General features: G+C 42.2%; 1 protein-coding gene across 1 annotated transcript in view; it reads right to left on the reverse strand.

The window, feature by feature from the left end:
* Positions 1 to 3,050: 3,050 nt before the first annotated feature.
* Positions 3,051 to 18,447, reverse strand: part of clip3 (CAP-GLY domain containing linker protein 3) — a 20,083-nt gene continuing 4,686 nt past the window's right edge. Inside the window, exons 3-14 of the mRNA XM_071919670.2 lie at positions 17,053 to 17,146; positions 15,886 to 16,047; positions 13,944 to 14,062; positions 12,511 to 12,747; positions 10,697 to 10,750; positions 7,956 to 8,091; positions 6,904 to 7,065; positions 6,506 to 6,637; positions 5,564 to 5,687; positions 5,399 to 5,466; positions 4,634 to 4,706; positions 3,051 to 3,105 (exon numbers count right to left, since the gene is read on the reverse strand). Of these exons, the coding sequence (XP_071775771.2) occupies positions 3,051 to 3,105; positions 4,634 to 4,706; positions 5,399 to 5,466; positions 5,564 to 5,687; positions 6,506 to 6,637; positions 6,904 to 7,065; positions 7,956 to 8,091; positions 10,697 to 10,750; positions 12,511 to 12,747; positions 13,944 to 14,062; positions 15,886 to 16,047; positions 17,053 to 17,146 (1,416 nt within the window). The remainder of the gene's footprint in view (positions 3,106 to 4,633; positions 4,707 to 5,398; positions 5,467 to 5,563; positions 5,688 to 6,505; positions 6,638 to 6,903; positions 7,066 to 7,955; positions 8,092 to 10,696; positions 10,751 to 12,510; positions 12,748 to 13,943; positions 14,063 to 15,885; positions 16,048 to 17,052; positions 17,147 to 18,447) is intronic.

An 18,447-nucleotide genomic window follows, 5' to 3' on the forward strand; every position in this document is an offset into this window, starting at 1 on the left:
GGTTCAGCAGAACTTTGCGTTGCGTAGCATCCATGCGCCCTTTGACCTCTCGCTATGAGCTTTGAGTCTGAGCAGCGAGAGGAAAGCTCCCGTCTGATCGCGGCCGCAGGCGGACTGAACTATGAGGCGGTGGAGCTAAACTGCACAGCGCTGAACACAGCCGGTCCCCATGAGCTTTAGTACTGCAGTTATTAGTGTGTTACGTTGAAGCTGATTCCACGGTGCAGGCACAAACAGAACAGTATCCACAGCGGTGTCGCTAAAACAGTGCAGCAGCAACCACAAAGTGTCTGAGCCTAAAGTCCGACTGATAAACGCTCAGCAAACTATCAACAAATGCTCAATCCACGATTTCTCCGCCCTCTCCCTGACTTCTGTTGTGAATCCATAGAGACACGACCAGGGCAGGAAGTTAATTTTATCATCGACCGGCCACAGCGGCTGGTGGAATCCAAAATTCAACTGCCTCTTTTGTGATTTTAGCACTTTTTATAACAAAAAAGTGAATGGTCGGATATCTGGCACAGAATTAGCCAATGTATTTTTCGTTGTCTAGTTCTTTTTCCCGCCCTGGATGTGTGTGAAGATTTGTTCATAGTTTGTGCATTTATATCTCGTCAATAGGAGCCTCTGCCAGCTGAGTGTGAGTGTGTTCATCTCTCTGTATTAGTGTGCTTACAGAGTGTAGTATAGACATTAACACAGGAACCATTTCCACACAGAGATAGGTACACTGTTTACATATTGCTGTTTCCAGTTATGCACATAGTCAGAGAGATTTTAACATTAAGCACACACGTTAAGTTTAGATTAATTCATCCTTTTTTTGTCGTTTTTTTGTTTTGTTTTCGCGGATGCTCACATTCACAAAACGTACCAAAGTCGTATTTAACGGAGAGGAGAGAGGGATGAGAGAGGGATAGAAGAGGAGAGGAGATAGAGAGAAGGCAAAAAGAGGGAGGAAAACTATTGTAAATAGCATGTATTCTCTGTAGAGCTAGTCTGGGGTTTAGATTTTAACACTAACAAATTAAAAACCTTCAGATGGAGGGTGATGTTTGGTGTGGGAACGCAGAGCTGTATGATTATCTTCAACAGATGTTTTAAAGTATTCTTCTCCCAGCTGATCAGATGTTGTTTTAAAGCTAACAGGAACGGTAAATGAAGCTTATTTTTCTGCAACACAAGGCGTCACGCTGAACGACAACATGACATCACGAGCAGCGGGGCAGAAAACTGTTTGATTTTATGTTGTATTGCAATAAGAAGTCATTTTGGGACTGTTAGCAATTTTGGTTAACATCGCATTACGACTGTAGATCTTTAGAGGATTTCCATAAGGATTTTCCAAATATATTTTAAATCTACCTAGAGAGACTTGCATTGTGTGTATGTGGCAACACACTGATTTACAATGACAATAGTTATAAAGTTTGTACTCACTAATGTCTTATTAGTTTCTGCAATAAAGATGAAATCATTGTAATTTTTTGTTTTTGAAGGATATCATCAGATTAGTTTCCTGTGTTTTCAGATCTATTGTGAATAAACATCATTACCACAGCTTACATTATTTCTTCATTACCATCTGTATTTAAGATTAAAAATTAGATTTATTCTAATAAAAAACTGGCATTAATATTATCTACTATTATAAAGCAATGATTTTTTTTTCTGTGAGAGGATTTGTTTCATGGAGACCAAGAACCATTTTGTCATCTCACATCACAACGGTGAAATGACGCCTATTACATAAAGTTGACAGGCAAAAATGTAATAAAAATATAATACAATATAATAAGAATAATAAAATCTAAGTAGTAAGTAACCCTGTTTTCTGTTTGACATCTGAGATTAGAGCATGCAGGTTATATGTCCCCCACACACTGAGGACGTTATTTCTTCAGGTTCTTCACACACAAAGTTTAGAGATATTTTAGGATTCAGAGTGGATCTACATCACTGACTACATTACTGCTGTACACATGGTAAGTTGCTCTGGTTGACAGCATCAGCTAAATGCCTAAAATAAATGTATATGTACACAGCAGAGAGCAGATATTAAATGAGGTTCTTGGTCTCAGATGCGAAATGAAGAATTAGCAGCCAGATCTGGGTCACATAGTACCAGCTCTTAATAATAACTCTTAATGCTTGGTTTTATCCACATGGGGTACCAGATGGGCGGAGTTTACCGCATCAGGACAATACAGGGCTGTAAGGTGATGTCACCCCCCCTCTGGCGGCCATCTTGGAGGTCCTCAGCTCTGTGAACAGCTGATTGTGTTTCTGTCCGCCTCAACAGAATTGAACAGACGGTTAATTTCTGTCTGTTTCTGACTGAACTGATCATTTCATCACTGATCCATCTGATTGATTTAGTGTTTAGATAATGTCAGCTTGTTAGCTAGCTAACCATAGAGACTAGGGCTAAAGACTTATTGTATTGTCTTCTGTGGAAACCCCCACCTATATGACACCCAACTAGGACATAAACCTTTAAAACTGTCTGAAAATGTCATGTGACCCAAATCTAGTAGCAGCAAAAATAAAACGTGTAGCAGCACAAACTAATCTTTTGTGTTTTCTTCTTTTCTAGGAGGAACTGAACAGCGGTTTGTCTGTCTGACCCAAAACGTCAAAACGGACAAACGACAAGCTAGGACAATGAGATGAGAACTTATCAAGACAAAATGATATATACTGTAGGGGGATATTTTAGGGGAATTGCTTTAGCAAGGGGTGGAGTCCCAGATTCTGAATTACAATTATTCTGGTCTGATTCGTAGTTTCATTAAAGGAATGCAGGACGTTTAGTTCAGATACAAGGCACTATAGATTTTGCTATAGAACGGTAAAATAAGAGAGGGGAGGGGTCTGGTTCACTACGAGAAGTCTGACCGACAACAGCGAAAGTCTGAAGAGACTCAGAGAGCGAGAGGAAAGCCAAAATAAAAGATGGAGAGAAAGAGGAGTGTAGAGACCGATCTGGTGAGGGAGCAGAGAAGAGGAGGAAGAGGAAGAGGAGTAGGAGGAGGAAGGGGGCGTGGTTAGGACTGCATCTCAGCACGCAGCATCCACGGAAACCAACAGCAAAACAGCAACCTGGAGCAGAAGAAGAAGAAGAAGAAGAAGAGAAAAAAGAAGAAGAGGAGGAGGAAGGGAAGGAGGAGGAGAAGGAGGTTTAGAAGGAGAGGGAGAAGAAGAAAAATAGGAGGACAAAGGGGAGAGAGTGGAGGTGGAGTAGGAGAGGAAGAAAAAGAGGAGGATGAGGAAGTGGAGTAGCAGAGGAAGAAGAAGAAGAAGAAGAGAAGGAAGAGGATGAGGAGGTGGAGTCGCAGAGGAAGAAGAAGAAGAAGAGAAGGAAGAGGATGAGGAGGTGGAGTCGCAGAGGAAGAAGAAGAACAAGAAGAACAAGAAGAAGAAGAGAAGGAAGAGGATGAGGAGGTGGAGTCGCAGAGGAAGAAGAAGAACAAGAAGAAGAAGAGAAGGAAGAGGATGAGGAGGTGGAGTCGCAGAGGAAGAAGAAGAACAACAACAACAAGGAGAAGAAGAAGAGAAGGAAGAGGATGAGGAGGTGGAGTCGCAGAGGAAGAAGAAGAAGAAGAACAAGGAGAAGAAGAAAAGGAGGAGGAGCAGAGGAGCAGGTTAGTTTATTGGTCAAGATAATCCAAATCTCTTCAAATTGTTCTTCAACATACCATTTCATGCAAAGCAACATGAAATAAGTTATTTTTACAGCATTTCGTTATTGATTATTGGTTATTCCTCTAAGACTGGCACCTGCAGTCTGTTGCACCAGCCAAACAGTTAGTTAGGTTGTAGTCTAGACTAAACGTTACGTTGAAACTAGCTAGTTTAACTGTGTCTTAGTTTAGTTGCACCATGGAGAGCGTGAAGGGAAAAGCAGCCAAAACATTGACGCAGACAACAACGTTTTCACCTTCTGTCTCCAATAGCGTGAGACAAAATCAATTTCTCACACTGCAGAACGGTTGCTGAGTTAACATTAGCTAACTGACAGGACAGTGAGAGAAAAGGGCATCAACCTAAGTGATTTAACATCAACAAACCTCAACAAATAGGTACTTTATCTAGTGCAAAGTATGAGGATTCATTTGTAGTTTGTCTTCCAAACCGACTGCAACCACAGACATTAATCAGTGTATCTACAACTAGATGTAACTAGTACAGACAACAATAGAGACATCAAGTGGTGTAACTGTTAATTTCAACAGGGTACAATGTACTTATGTCTTTTATTGTTTTTACTGTTATTTATTTTATTCTTAGCTAGCTAAAGTTGTAGTTTGGTGCTTCATCAGTGCAGTGATCTAATTTAATGTTGATGATGTATTTGTTCATCTGGGTTTTCCAGCAACTTTTCAGAAGTTACAGAAGACGTTACACCTAGTATGAGGTTGGGAAGTTTTAGGAAGTAACTCCTATCTTTGTCTGTACTGTTTCAGTTGGTGTACGTAAACATTTCAGTAATGTGTAAACTCAGACTTTACAGAGAATTTACAGTTGAACTGAAGGAACGGAGGTCCGCTGAACAGTGTGTAACAGTGTGTGTGCTGAAGGAGCTGAACAGTGTGTGTGTGTGTGTGTGTGTGTGTGTGTGTGTGTGTACCTGGATATGGAGCTCTCGGAGGTCAGGTCTTTAGGAGAACGCATGGTGTTGAAGTTGCGCTTGGGCTGCGACACTGCAGGACGCAAACACACAGACAGGATGTTAGGGAGGGGAGAGGATGATGTAGGAATAAATATAAAGGTGTGCAGTCACTGATCATCATAACACAAACCACCACAAAAAATCAATGATACTTTAAGACGTGCTAATTTATGCTTTTTTCCATAAAGACCCTATCCTCATATAACTTCCCCATTATTTTGATAACTTTGGCATCAGTTTGACACAAAAACCAAGGTGGGTTAACTGAGTTCAGGAGGGTTTACACTCCACGACACTGCTGCTGCAGACAGGAGACAAAAGAGTCCAGGACTTAACCTTTACAAAAAACTCACATGTAAAGTCAAAGCACATGTGATTTTTGGCCACATGTTGGTTTTCATTTTTTTCATGTTGTATTCTGACATCACATATAGCAGTTTTTACTTCAGATGTCAACATTTTAATCCACAGGTGAAAAGTGTATTTTTCCCACATGTGAACATTTTGTTTTCACCGGCCATTTATTGTTTCACATGGGAAAATTTCATGTCATATGCAAAGAGATAATTCACAGGTGAAAATGCTGTTTGCACATGGGAAATAGGAAATTTCACATGTGATAGCAGGTAGTTGATCGATAAACCAACATGATGGAGAGAAAAACACACAGGTACAGACACACACACACACACACACACACACAGAGCAGTGTGCTGTACTTACTGGTGACCTGGTGGACTTTCTTCACCATGGAGTTGTCGGTCTGTGTGCCGTCTTTGGGTCCTCCGATTCTGACAAGACAACGACGAAACAAGTCAGTTTACTGGATCTAAATAAAATAACTGGAAAACCTTCCCAGGTCGGAGCTGTTCTTGAACGCATCGTTACCTCTGGACGCGGGAGGGCGGGGCGAACACTCCATATTTGGGCAGACAGGTGAAGTAGCGGACTCCAAACACCGAGCCGTCGTGTTTCCCTGTCTGCTGTTCCAGCTCGATACCGAACCAGTAACCTGCAGGGACGCACAACACACACACACACACACACACACACACACACACACACACACAACCCAGGTCAAGCTTGGTCTTGACTTTTTAGAGTTTAAAGTCTTTTTAAGCTGCGTATGCAACCTTTTCCACATTAAAATACCAGTTAATAAATAGGATATAGTATACACTGTCAGTCTGTTTTGCTCTTACATACAGTAGGTTATATAGGAGTTTACATAAGGCTCGCAGACAGATGCACCTCAGTACTAACAGGCTACATCCAAAAACGGGGCAACAGTAAACATGTCGCCGCCCCATCTGGGCCGATCAGTGTCATTTTGAATGCTGGAACACAGCAGTTAGATGCAGCCTGATATTCAGACTGAATGTCCATTTCGTTACCACAACATTATTCACATATACTGTATACATACTGTGGCCATGGTTAGCCAGCGGATTTACCAACTGCACCAAGAATGTTGGTTTTGCAAAGACAATCTGTTGGTTAAGGAGGTGATTTCAACAAATCTATTCTGCCGAAACACCAATGAAAAACCATCGCGCGAACGGTTCAAACTTTAGTCCCGCCCACGAAGGCTGTGATTGGTTTGATTGTTTCTCCGAGCGAGAACAAGCCGTTGACGAGGGAAACAGCAGACTCTGAATCGCTCAACAAAATCTGAAAAGTGGGCGGGACGAGATTCAGGAGTCTGGAGCCGGACTAGTGAGATGCATCATTTCCCCAAGTTTCAGAAAAAGTCCAACAAGTAACCAAACACTACAGCGCCCCTTTACTTAGGGGGAACTTCTACCACACAGAGGAATCCTGAACACCGACCTGGAGCGAAGTCTGTCTTGCCGTAGAAGCGGACGGTGCCTTGCTTCTGTCCGGCCACCAGAACCTGGTCACCGACCTCCACCTTCATCCCCTCTGGGTCCAGACTGGCGACCGACGCCTTCTTCCTCTGGGCTGAGAGACAGGAAGCAGAGTCACACCCTCAGACATCTCATTTAGGAAAGAAACTCTTCATGTGTTTGCAGTATCAGGAGTGTGTGGTAAAACATCAGGACAGCTCAGATAATGTCAGGTCGGTTGTCAGTCTCAGAAAATGTTATTTCTGCTTTAGTAGATAATCGCCCAACCAAATTCAAACCTACCAGACGGAAAATACCCAAAATGCAGTGCACCGTCGCCCCCCCTCTGCCACCAGGAGGCGCCAGAGACACAGCAGTTACCTTTCTCTCTCTCCTTCTCCTTCTCCTTCTCCTTCTTCTCCTTCTTGGTCTTGCCGGCGAGGCGGGAGGCCAGGTCCATGCGGGGGGTTCTGGGGGTGGAGGTGACGGAGGAGGGCGTCGCCTCCGCCACCTTGGAGATCTTCGACACGGGCGCAAAAATACCTGCAGGGGAGGACAGACGGAGACACGGACGCTGAAACCCCAGAGACTCTGCTTTCATTTCAAAGTCAGTGTTGTGGAAGTGAGGGTCAAAGGTCAGAGCAAGGTACTAACACTGCCAGGGTCAACTATCAGAGTTATGTGAAGAAGGTCAGCAGTCTTTTACCTAATTTGGGAGGGTATAAGAAGCTAAAAATGCATGGGAAAGCGTAACTTTTTGTGTGAATAGGTGAACCTACAAAAAAGTACAGGGTGAGTTACTTCTCTGTCAGTGTTTTCTTGCTCTTTTATAATCCTTTTACTGGCGTCTGTGTTGTTACACTACTGTTTTTATTGTGTTTTCTGCTGCCTTCTGCCAACTACTAGCCTTCTTATCTTGTCTTGCTGTTGTTATTATTATTATTACTTTATTTTATTCCCTTTTATTTTTTTCTGTTTTCTTCCCATTCCCCATCAAATAGCATTTTCACTTGCTAGACTTCATTAGTAAAAAAATTCTTAATTTATTTGCATGGTTAAATAAAGGTTAAATACAAAACAAAACAAAAAACCGTCGCTGTGATGTATAGATTAGTATTATTATTAGTAGTAGTATATAGAAGCCTAGTGATATTACTTTCTCATGGATTAGATTATGAGAATGTAATATTGTATAGTTTGGGAATGCAGATGCAGTATACTATTCGTAGTGATACCATGAGAAACAGTTACTGTAATGTGAGAATTACTATTATTATCATTATTAATATTATTATCATTATTATTATCATTATTACTGGCCACTGGGAGCTGCCCAGTACAGCCAGTCTTGTACTGTCGGCCTCTGAGCAGCTCCACTGGGTCAGTCTGGGTGTCGGTGCCTTGCTCAAAGGCTCCTGGACAGCAGCTGTTACCTAGTTTCGGGGGGCAGATGAAGTAGCGGACCCCCCCCACGCTGCCGTCGTTCTTCCCCTCCGGCTCGTCCAGCTCCACACCGACCCACTGACCGCTGGCAAACTCTGTGGTACCACAGAACCGCAGAGTACCGGACTGATAGAGAGACACAGAGAGAGAGAGAGAGCGAGAGAGAGAGAGAGAGAGAGAGAGAGAGAGAGAGAGAGAGAGAGAGTCAATACCGCTGTAGGTCTAGTCTTCTATCTACCTCATTTTGTTCCCTGAACAGCAAATAAAGTACAGACAAAAAAGTTTTGTCACTATGGAGAATTCACCTACAGACACACAGATAACACATGAAGTTAAAAGGTATGCAGGAAAACATCAAGTTTTTGGGAGATTGTCGCGTTTATCAACTTCTGCGATGAGAACATAGAAACCAAAATCATCCATGTGTCCCCGGTAGATCATTTGCTCCAGTGCTAACACTTTAGCATACACTATGTTGAGCGATAGTAGCTCCATGCTAACACTTTACCATTCACTATGGTGAGCGATAGTAGCTCCATGCTAACACTTTAGCATACACTATGTTGAGTGATAGTAGCTCCATGCTAACACTTTAGCATACACTATGTTGAGTGATAGTAGCTCCATGCTAACACTTTAGCATACACTATGTTGAGTGATAGTAGCTCCATGCTAACACTTTAGCATACGCTATGTTGAGTGATAGTAGCTCCATGCTAACACTTTAATGTACACTATGTTGAGTGATAGTAGCTCCATGCTAACACTTTAGCATACACTATGTATGCTGTGCAGTGAATGCTAACCATGCTAACACTTTTGCATACACTAACACTTTAGCATACACTATGTATGCTATGCAATGAATGCTAAAGTGTTAGCATGGAGCACCAGAGCAAACAATCTACCGCGGACACATGCATGATTTCAGTGTCTATGTTCTCATCACTTAACAGCTAAGTTGACCAACGGGACAATCTACCAAAAATGCTGTGTACTCCTGTAAGGTAAGGTAAGGTAAGGTATGTTATATGGAGTCGGACATGTATATAGTTAGTGTAATTACAAGATACATTACACAGTAAGTGGGTAAGACAGGATATGTTATATGGAGCCAGACAGGTGTTGTACATCAGGTGTAAAACATCTTTAATGTGGAGAGGCTGGGGTTCAGCAGGTGTAAAGCAGGTGAGCTGGGTAAGGTAAGGTAGGTAAGGTAAGGTAAGGTAAGGTAAGGTACGATACCTGACACTTGTAACACAGACTCACAGTTCTGTGAACAGAACATGGGGAAGGAACCTCCTTTAAGCACTACTTTATCAGCTTTCTGCTGCAGTCTTTGGTCCCATGATAGTTGCTGCTCATGCTTTCTCCAGAGAAGATTCCCAGACACCAAAATCACACTGACTGATGTTATTTGGATTGATAGTTTTTGAGAAAACATTAAAAAAAAACGACACCTCACTCCCTGCATTCGGAGTACCGTCTTAGCCCACTGTGTTGCCAAAAGCCACTAGCATCATGCCCATTTAAACTGAGGGCATGTGCGCCATCAGCAGCCTGATCTCCTGACATTTTGTGTCATGAGCACCAAGTTATAAAATGCTAATTCAACCTTCATGCACGAAAAGCGAGAGAAATACGTTTTCCCACCAGGAAAGGATTTCATGAAGGAGGCACAACTAGAAATACCAAGAAGATTTCAACTGTGAGTGAAGTTTTAATTTTTAGCTAAAGTTTTACTTGTTTAACCATAACCCAAGCCTTTGCCTAACATTAACCATAACCTTAACCCAAACCTTAACCAGAGTTTTAAAAACTAAACCAAAGTTTTAATTGCCTAAACGTAACCGTTAGCCAACCTTTTCACGTAACAGGTGAAAATGCCGTGTCCAATTCCTGGTGGAGGAACGTAATCTTCACATAATTTGTGTCCACAACACGTAATATGCATTTCAGATTTCGTGCTCATTTTACGAAATTGTATGAGCTCACGATGCAGTTAGACATTTGACATCTAATATTTGTCAGATGCAAAATAAATTGCGATTTTTTGTTGCTTTTATTTGAAATGTTTAGTCACAGTGATTCAACAATATGATATCTGTTTGCATTGTGGACATGTGTGAATTTTGGTGCAGTACGCCCCTGCAAAGAGCCGTTCATTCAGATGGGACCAAGCTGCTCTAACACCTGACAGGAGCAGACCGGAAACTTATGGTCAAATCAGTCATTTTCTTGTTTATTTCACTTAGTGCATCTAAATGCAAGCAGAAGTTCTTTGCACCGTTTTAAAGAAATAACTCTTAAAGGATAGGTTTGGTGATTTTGGACCTATATGTAATTTGTCTCTTACATACCTGTAGTACTTCAACTGACAGCTGACTCTGGAGTCAATATTCTCTGTGGGTCCAAGTACTGCAGGTATTCAAATTATATATACTGTGTCCAAAATCAATGAACTTATCCTTTAAGTTAGAGAGGTTTTAGCCACAGTGAAAGTCTGCCTAACTAGGCGAGAGCTTCCCACCATGGAAAATGCCTGCAGAGATCCATTACCTTGTCAGACTGTACAGATAGCCTGGTGATGTTTTATGGAGAGGGAAGGGAGGAAATGTAACTTGGCACATATATAAAAAGCTACAGATGGACTGAAAGTGAGTAGATTTTAGTTTGCCATGTGAGAGAACATGTTTGCAACACAGTGAGTCTCCGTTCCAGTCCGACCAACCTGTGTGAGTTGGTTTGCAGACGAGCTGTCGTCTCTGCTCTGGTCTCTCTGGAGCTACACAGTGAGAACAGACTGTTCAGAGCCTCATACAGTAAACCGGCAGCCATGACAGAAGCAGCCCCATCCTGACTCTATCCTGCAACCATGCATTCAGTAGAAAGTGTAAAAATGTTCTCCCTTTTCTACTAACCTGTTTCGGTTGACGGTCTAATTGAATGATTGATATATCAACTAATTTACAATTAAATGTTACAGGCCTGCTGCTGGCGGCTCCCAACATGACTACAGTACTAGTATGTTTTGATGGTTCCCAGAGTGAAAAGCTAAATCTCATCTGAGTCTCAGTTTGAAACAAACTAAGAAACTTATGTTATTCTAGACTAGACATATTTTTGCAATAATCACACTATGACTTGTAAATATGTTTAATGACATTAACAATGATGTAAAACGTAAAGAGTAACTAAACCACAAAGCCAAATCTGTGTAAAGCCTGACATGTAATGGTAAAAAGCATGCTGCTGAAATTGCCATCTGCTATTGGCTGATCTTTGGTGCCAGGTGATGTCACCTTCTATGGAGTACAACAGGTGGTGACATCACCTGGCAACAAAGATCAGCCAATAGCAGATGGCCATGTCAGTAGCATGCTTTTTACACAGATTTGGGTTTGGGGTTTAGTTCCTCTTTAATGGATCACCATGGGGAAACTGTCTTTCCTCTTGCTCCCCCTCCACAGGGAGGTCAGAGGTCAGGGTCTGGAGCTGGTAGGGATTCAGTATCTTGCTCAAGGACACTTCAGCAGGGTGGGGGGTTTGAATCTTTGTCCTCTGGTTGAAGAACAGTCTCCCTACTGTCTAGGCCCCCTGCTGCCCAGCTACTGTCTACCTGCTGTTTCACTACTGTAATGTCTACCTCTGGTTCTCAGCAGCGAAGCGACTTAAACTGTAGTAATAAAAATTCAAGACAAAATTCAAGTTGATTGAAATACAAAACAAGGATCTGGCGTGAAGCGACCTGCACAACATGCAGTCAGAGCAAAACCCAGTAAGTCAGTCCGTATGTTGAGACTGATGTAAAAATTGTTTAATTCAGACATTTGTGCTACATCAGTGCTATCGAGTGGAAAAGTTGACTTTGTTGCATTTCTCTATTTGGTTCATTTAGGTTCACACTGATCACTTACAAGTGAACCAGGGCTTGTAAACAAAAGTCACATGAGTCACAAGTAGCGTGTTTATTGGACAGAGTTTTCAGAGATTCAAAACAAATCTGATTCCAGTCTCTGCAAATTCAGCTCAGCAGGATGGACTTGTCTGTCTCTTCTTCTGTGGTGTTTATACCAGTTGAAAACACATGAAGAAATAGCTGAATATGAGCATCAGTTCAGACTTCATTTTGTTCTGCTAGGCTTTCCAAGCATGAGGAACCGGTCTCATTCTACCCATAATCCTTTGCATTTTGGGGTGGTTTCCTGTAGACTGAGACTCTCGGTGCCGTTATTTGGTGCCACCAGAGTTAGAGTGGCATCGTTCTCTCCTGGACAAATGAACTGAACTACAGAGGAAACACTGCAGAGTTCAGATAAACCGATCAGAACCTGCTGGCTGTGAACGCAGCCTGAGGGACTGAAACATTTGCTGCTTTCTACTGTCACCGTTTTTGCACTTGAGCACATTTATTTTTTGCACGAATGTCCGAATAAAACAATGTTTGCATTAATCTCAGCATATGGACTGACTTATTGAGGCTTTTATTCCCAGACTGCGCGGCGTGCGGTCTGTTTTACCGCTGATCCTAACTCTGGGTGTTACCTTCATGTCGTCCAGCACCACGCGGTCGCCCAGCTTCAGGCCCAGCGAGGTCAGCATCAGGTTTCCGGGGATGTTGTCGTAGTTGGGCAGGGTGGCTCTGGGCAGGTTACAGCTCAGAGGGACGGCGTCCAGCAGCAACTGCTTCAGCTCTTTGGCCACCATGGCGGCCTCAGCCTTGTCCAGACTCATATCCATGGGGTCGGGCACGACGTCCGCCGGCCCCTGGCCCTTATCGTTCTGCAGAGAAGGAGGGAGGGAGGAAACAAGGGGAAGAGGAAGACAAGGGCAGAGTGAGACGTTTTTTGGGGGGTCAAATCAGCTCCACTTTATTTATATGGTGCTTTAAAGAGTAACTAAACCCCACACCCAAATCTGTGTAAAGCCTGACATCTAATGGTAAAAAGCATGCAGCTGAAATTGCCATCTGCTATTGGCTGATCTTTGGTGCCAGGTGATGTCACCACCTGTTGTACTTTACAGAGAGAGGAATGGAAGGACGGAGAGGAGAGAGAGATGTTGCTTCAGGCTCATACACATGTGATTAGAGACTGTGTTTGTTAGCACTTATTCTTCTGGAAAGAAGAATGGATGGAGCGAGACAGACAGAGACTGAAAGAAAAGGGAGCAAAAGAAGTTCTGTTACGGCTATTCTTTTTTCTTTCTTCTTCTTCTTATTGAGGCAGGCTTGCAGTGACATGTGAAATGGGTTGGCCTACTTCTTTTTTTAACAAATACCCAGAAACCCACTCAGCTTTCACATCTGCCCGCTTTAAGCAACAGAAACAGAAAAAAAACAAACAGATGACTATGCCTGTCTGCCTGCAAAAACTTTACACCTAAATGTTATGGTATAAATGTTATGGCAATTGTTAAACATAAATGTTATGGTAATTCTTAAGCCAATCATATTCACAGGGTCCACCTCTGGTGGTCCCTGCTTCTTACTGACAAGGAAAGCTATGAAAAGATGTCAGTGGAGAGAGGGAAGATGTGTGTGTGTGTGTGTGTGTGTGTGTGAGAGAGAGAGAGCGAGAGAGAGAGAGAGAGACTTCTGCTGAGTCACAGTTGCACACCAGATGCAATGCGAACAGTTTGCCTCCATTCATTGTCTCTGAGAAGCAAGTAGCATAGGAACCAATCATATTTGGACAAAAATCTGATTCTCAAATGCTAGATATCCCATTTGGCATTACTTTTTTTGGAGTAGCCATAGTAAAGCACAATGTCACGATTACATTTTCTAGACATTTGATTATGGATTGTATTTGGGCAAAATGAAATGAATAAAATGCTAAAATACAAAATAGGTCTCCATAAGTAAATAATGTTAGACAAACTGAGAATTTTAAAAGAAAAGAAGAGAAGAGAAGAGAAGAGAAGAGAAGAGAAGAGAAGAGAAGAGGAAAGAAGAGAACAGCAGAACAGTGTTTCACCCTGACGGTGGGGTTGGCTCCATGCTCCAGCAGACACTTGACTGAGCCCAGACAGAGGTTGGAGGCAGCGATGTGGAGCGCTGTGCCGTGGTGGAAGTCACTGCAGGTTGAGTTCAACACTGTGGACACCACAGAAGAAGAAGAGATGATTATACTGTTGTAGGACAGAATGAACATTTGTGGTTATGGAATGTGATCAGTACAGTCCTTTTAGTATGTCCGGTACTACTATGTTAGTGAGTTAGAGGTCTGTTGTTCTGTACTACTGTGTTGTTGTTGATATGTTTTTAATTTCTGTAGTCCTACATTTATTATACTTTGTGAATTAATTGATTTTGATGTTTTTCAGAGCACAGGTTAGCTAACAAGCAAACTTGAATGGCAAAGAATGAACTCTGATCAAAAAATATAAATGTCAATGACTTTTTTCATTCATTCATAAAAATGACATCAGAAGATCAGCAGAAGGTCAGCAGCTAGCTAACTAGCTAACCTAGCTAGCTACAGGCTAGTAAGGCTAGTTTGAACTTGAAGGTCAGCTAGCTAACTAGCTTACCTAGATAACTTAGTATGATAGATTGTATTTTTTCAGTTAGCAGCAGAGCGCTAGGCTTCATAATATTAGCTTCCTCCTCTCTTACCTCGTGTCTTTTTCACTGAGCTTCAGTCTAATGTTACTTAACCAGAAAAACTGTGGTTTTTGGCTCCGCCCACTGAGGTTTAACTCAACCAATCAGATTATTTCTGCCACAGAGAAATGTTTATAGCTTAAACTTCAATCTGTTCCACTGGAACAGTTGGGTGTTAAGTGTCTTGCTCAAAACACAGCGACAGTAACTGTTGAGAACAAACATGGTCCGGGGATTTGAACCAGCAACCTTCAGTCAAAACCCTGCTTGTCTAAGCTTTAGACCACAACCTCCCCCACTTTTTCTCCACAATTTAGCAGTGAAACCTTTGTTCTGGTAATCATTAAGAGTACGATAAGACGACCATGGGACTGTGTTGCGGTTTGAGAAGCTAGGGGACCCGGGGGCCCACTGAGCCGCCAAATAATGTAGCGGTGTGGTTCCTATTTAATGAAATGGACTAGCCTAGTCAATGTCAACGGTGAACGAAGTGCAGCCTAGTGGTTAGAGAGACCGTCCTGTAACTCCAAGGTCACAGGTTTGATTTGATGTTTGCTAAAAATGAATACACTAATTTTACTGGCAGGCAAATAAATGGCTGGTATTTATGCTGAACCTCACCCAATATACTGTAAGCTTCCCTAGATAAGAGCGTCTGCTGAATGCCCAAAACATCATGTAAATTAGCCCAGTAAATAATGAAGCGGTGTGTTTCCTGATGAAGTCTTCACGGTGTGGACTGGGCCGCTCAATAACCAGAGACGATAACACTGCAGGTCAATGAAAAGGTTCATGACACTGACGCTGGATCAATACAGGGGCGGAGCTTCCTTTCATGCTTTCCTTTTCTGCAAGCTATAGTTGAGCTCTCTGTCTACCCAACCATGTTACAGCCGAAATTAGCCAAAATTTGATGTATTTATTTACCAATTCACAATAAGTCATGTAAGGGATTTTTTTTCCTAATCTGCCATATTGCACCAACCCTACAAATTCATTTTTCTAGGTTTTATATTTTTGTTTGTCAGTGACTGTGTTGATAAAGGTTATAAGATTGAATTATAGTGACGGAAAATAGTTGATGATTGTTGATAACATGCTTATTTAACTTATGAGTAATTTTAACCAATACTACTGTACATTCCCAGGGATTCTCCACATTGTTGTCCATGGGTGCCAGCCAGCCACAGCACCCATTCAAATTCTGCTTATGGTGTGTGTATACAGTATATGTGTGTACCTCTAGGTTATTTCTACAAGTCAACCCATCTACATGTTAACGTATGTGTGTGTGTGTGTGTGTGTGTGTGTACCTCTGGGTTTCGCAGATTTCAGCAGGACTCGGATCAGCTCTGGGACGTCGAAGTAAGCGGCGTAGTGCAGAGCGTTCATGTTGGTCCAGCGGCTCCTCAGACTGACGTCGGCTCCCAGAGAGATGAGCTGGGCGGAGAGACGCAGCGCCGCCGCCGGGTCGCCTGGACACGACAAGGAGGAAACTGACATGAACCTAGCTGGCCATACAGCTACAGTTAACTAACTACCTAATGAACTACCTGTCCACTTACCTACCTAACTAACTAACTCACTCATTGACCAACTAACTAACTAACTTACTTACTTACTTACTGACCAACTAACTAACTAACTCACTGACCAACTAACTAACTAACTCACTCACTGACCAACTAACTAACTAACTAACTTACTTACTGACCAACTAACTAACTAACTCACTCACTGACCAACTAACTAACTTACTTACTGACCAACTAACTAACTAACTCACTGACCAACTAACTAACTAACTCACTCACTGACCAACAAACTAACTAACTAACTAACAAGTCTAGTATCAGAGTTACCAACTCAGTGAGCCCTGACCTTACAGCTGTATTGGAGCTAACTAACTAACTAACTAACTAATTTACTGACTGACTACCTACCTATTTACCTTCCTACCTAAGTAAATAATTGAACTGGCCAACCTAACTAACTTCATTAACTAGGTCATTTTAGGTTACTAACTTACCAACTCCATGTCCTTCAGCTGTAGTCAAGCAGTCTTGTCGGTCAAACTAACTAATTCTAACTAGCGTCAACTAACTAACTAGCTTGCTTGCTAACTAACTAGCTCGCTAACTAACTAACAAGCTAGCTACCTTGCTAACTAACTAGTTTGCTTGCTAATTAACTAATTAGCTCGCTAACTAACTAACTAGCTAGCTTGCTAACTAACTGACTAACTAACAAACTAACTAACTAACAAACTAGCTTGCTAGCTAACAGGCTAACAGGCTAACTGGCTGACTTCCTGACTACGTTATATCTATCTGTTGTAAAGCAGAGTCATGTCAGTCAAACTAACTAACTGGCTAACTTCGTAACTATCTACCTACTTAACTAATTAACTATAGGCCTAACTATCTAACTAACTAACTAATTCATTAACTAACCTAGGTTAGTTCATTTAACCAACTTACCAACTCCATGGGCTCCAGCCTTACAGCTGTAGTGAAGCAGCGTCATGTCAGTCAAACCGTCACGGTCGTTCACATGGCAACCACGCTTCAGGATCTGAGAGAGAGGGATGAGAGAGGAGAGGTTAATACAGAGAGAGAAAGAGAGGGAGGGATGAGAAAGGAGAGGTTAATACAGAGAGAGAGGGAGGGAGAGAGAGAGGGAGAGGAGAGGTTAATACAGAGAGAGAAAGAGAGGGAGAGAGAGAGAGGGAGGGAGGGACAAGAGAGAGAGAGGTTAATTCAGAGAGAGAGAGAGAGAGAGAGGGGTTAATTCAGAGAGAGAGAGAGAAAGGTTAATTCAGAGAGAGAGAGGGATGGAGAGGAGAATAGATTTGCATTTTCCACTGCACTAGTGTACAGTATGTTGTTCCGTTATATTGTTCATGGTTCAGTGCGGTTAGAGTACAGTAAAACTTTTATTTATCTGACAGCAGCTTTCAGAGGCTGCTGGCAGGATTGCCGTTAAGCAACGCACAGCGTCAACGTCAGTTACAGCCGCCATTTTGAAAAAAACAGCTGGTGTAAACAACAACATGAAAGTGGAAGGTCAGAGACTGAGAAAGAGACAAAACACAAACGATGACAAACAACAAACGGCACAAATATAAGCACTGTGTACATTATGGGCCAATAAAGTGCAGAGTGATGATAATTCTGCAGTGCATGATGGAACTGTTTTCAGTCAGAAGTTCTGGCAGAATATTTTTGTAAGAGTAACAACTGGAGGAGACGACAGGAGCTGAGAGGGAAACAGCTAAATCACTATTTACATCCACCCAAGCCAACCGCGGTTGCTATGGTTTCACGTGTGGAACCAATGGCGTGGTCACATTAGCACAAACCTACACAGAAATTCACTTCACTTCCCACTGATGTCAACTGAAAACCATGCTAAGGACGAATAAAAACAATCACTTCCTATTGCAAATTGGTTTTTCCACTTCACCTTTGCGCAGAGTTCAAATTTGGTGAACTTGGACGTGCCAATTCACACAGCCGGCCAATAGAAACACTTGCTTGACTGTGTTGTCCTCTGAGGAAAAAATCCAACATGGAAGGATTATATAATATTATATAATATAGATGGTACATTCACAGTTTTCCTGTGCAGTTAACGTTAGTTTGCTAACCACATAGCATCAGAGTCGATTGACTGCTGGCTGCTTAACCAGCTGCTAAACAGTAAATTAAAATTGATAATTTATTTAATTTATTGTAGAAACCAAAGCTATCTAGCTATCTAGCGATCTCCTCTGCTACAAATTTGAAATGCCGCCCGACACAAAGCAGAACATCACGTCCTCTTTAGTTGTGATGAGCAAACAGGAATCGTTGGGCAAATTCAGATGTGACCGG

The sequence above is a fragment of the Centroberyx gerrardi genome, chromosome 6 (assembly GCF_048128805.1).
Source record: "Centroberyx gerrardi isolate f3 chromosome 6, fCenGer3.hap1.cur.20231027, whole genome shotgun sequence".
NCBI classification, from domain to species: domain Eukaryota; kingdom Metazoa; phylum Chordata; class Actinopteri; order Beryciformes; family Berycidae; genus Centroberyx; species Centroberyx gerrardi.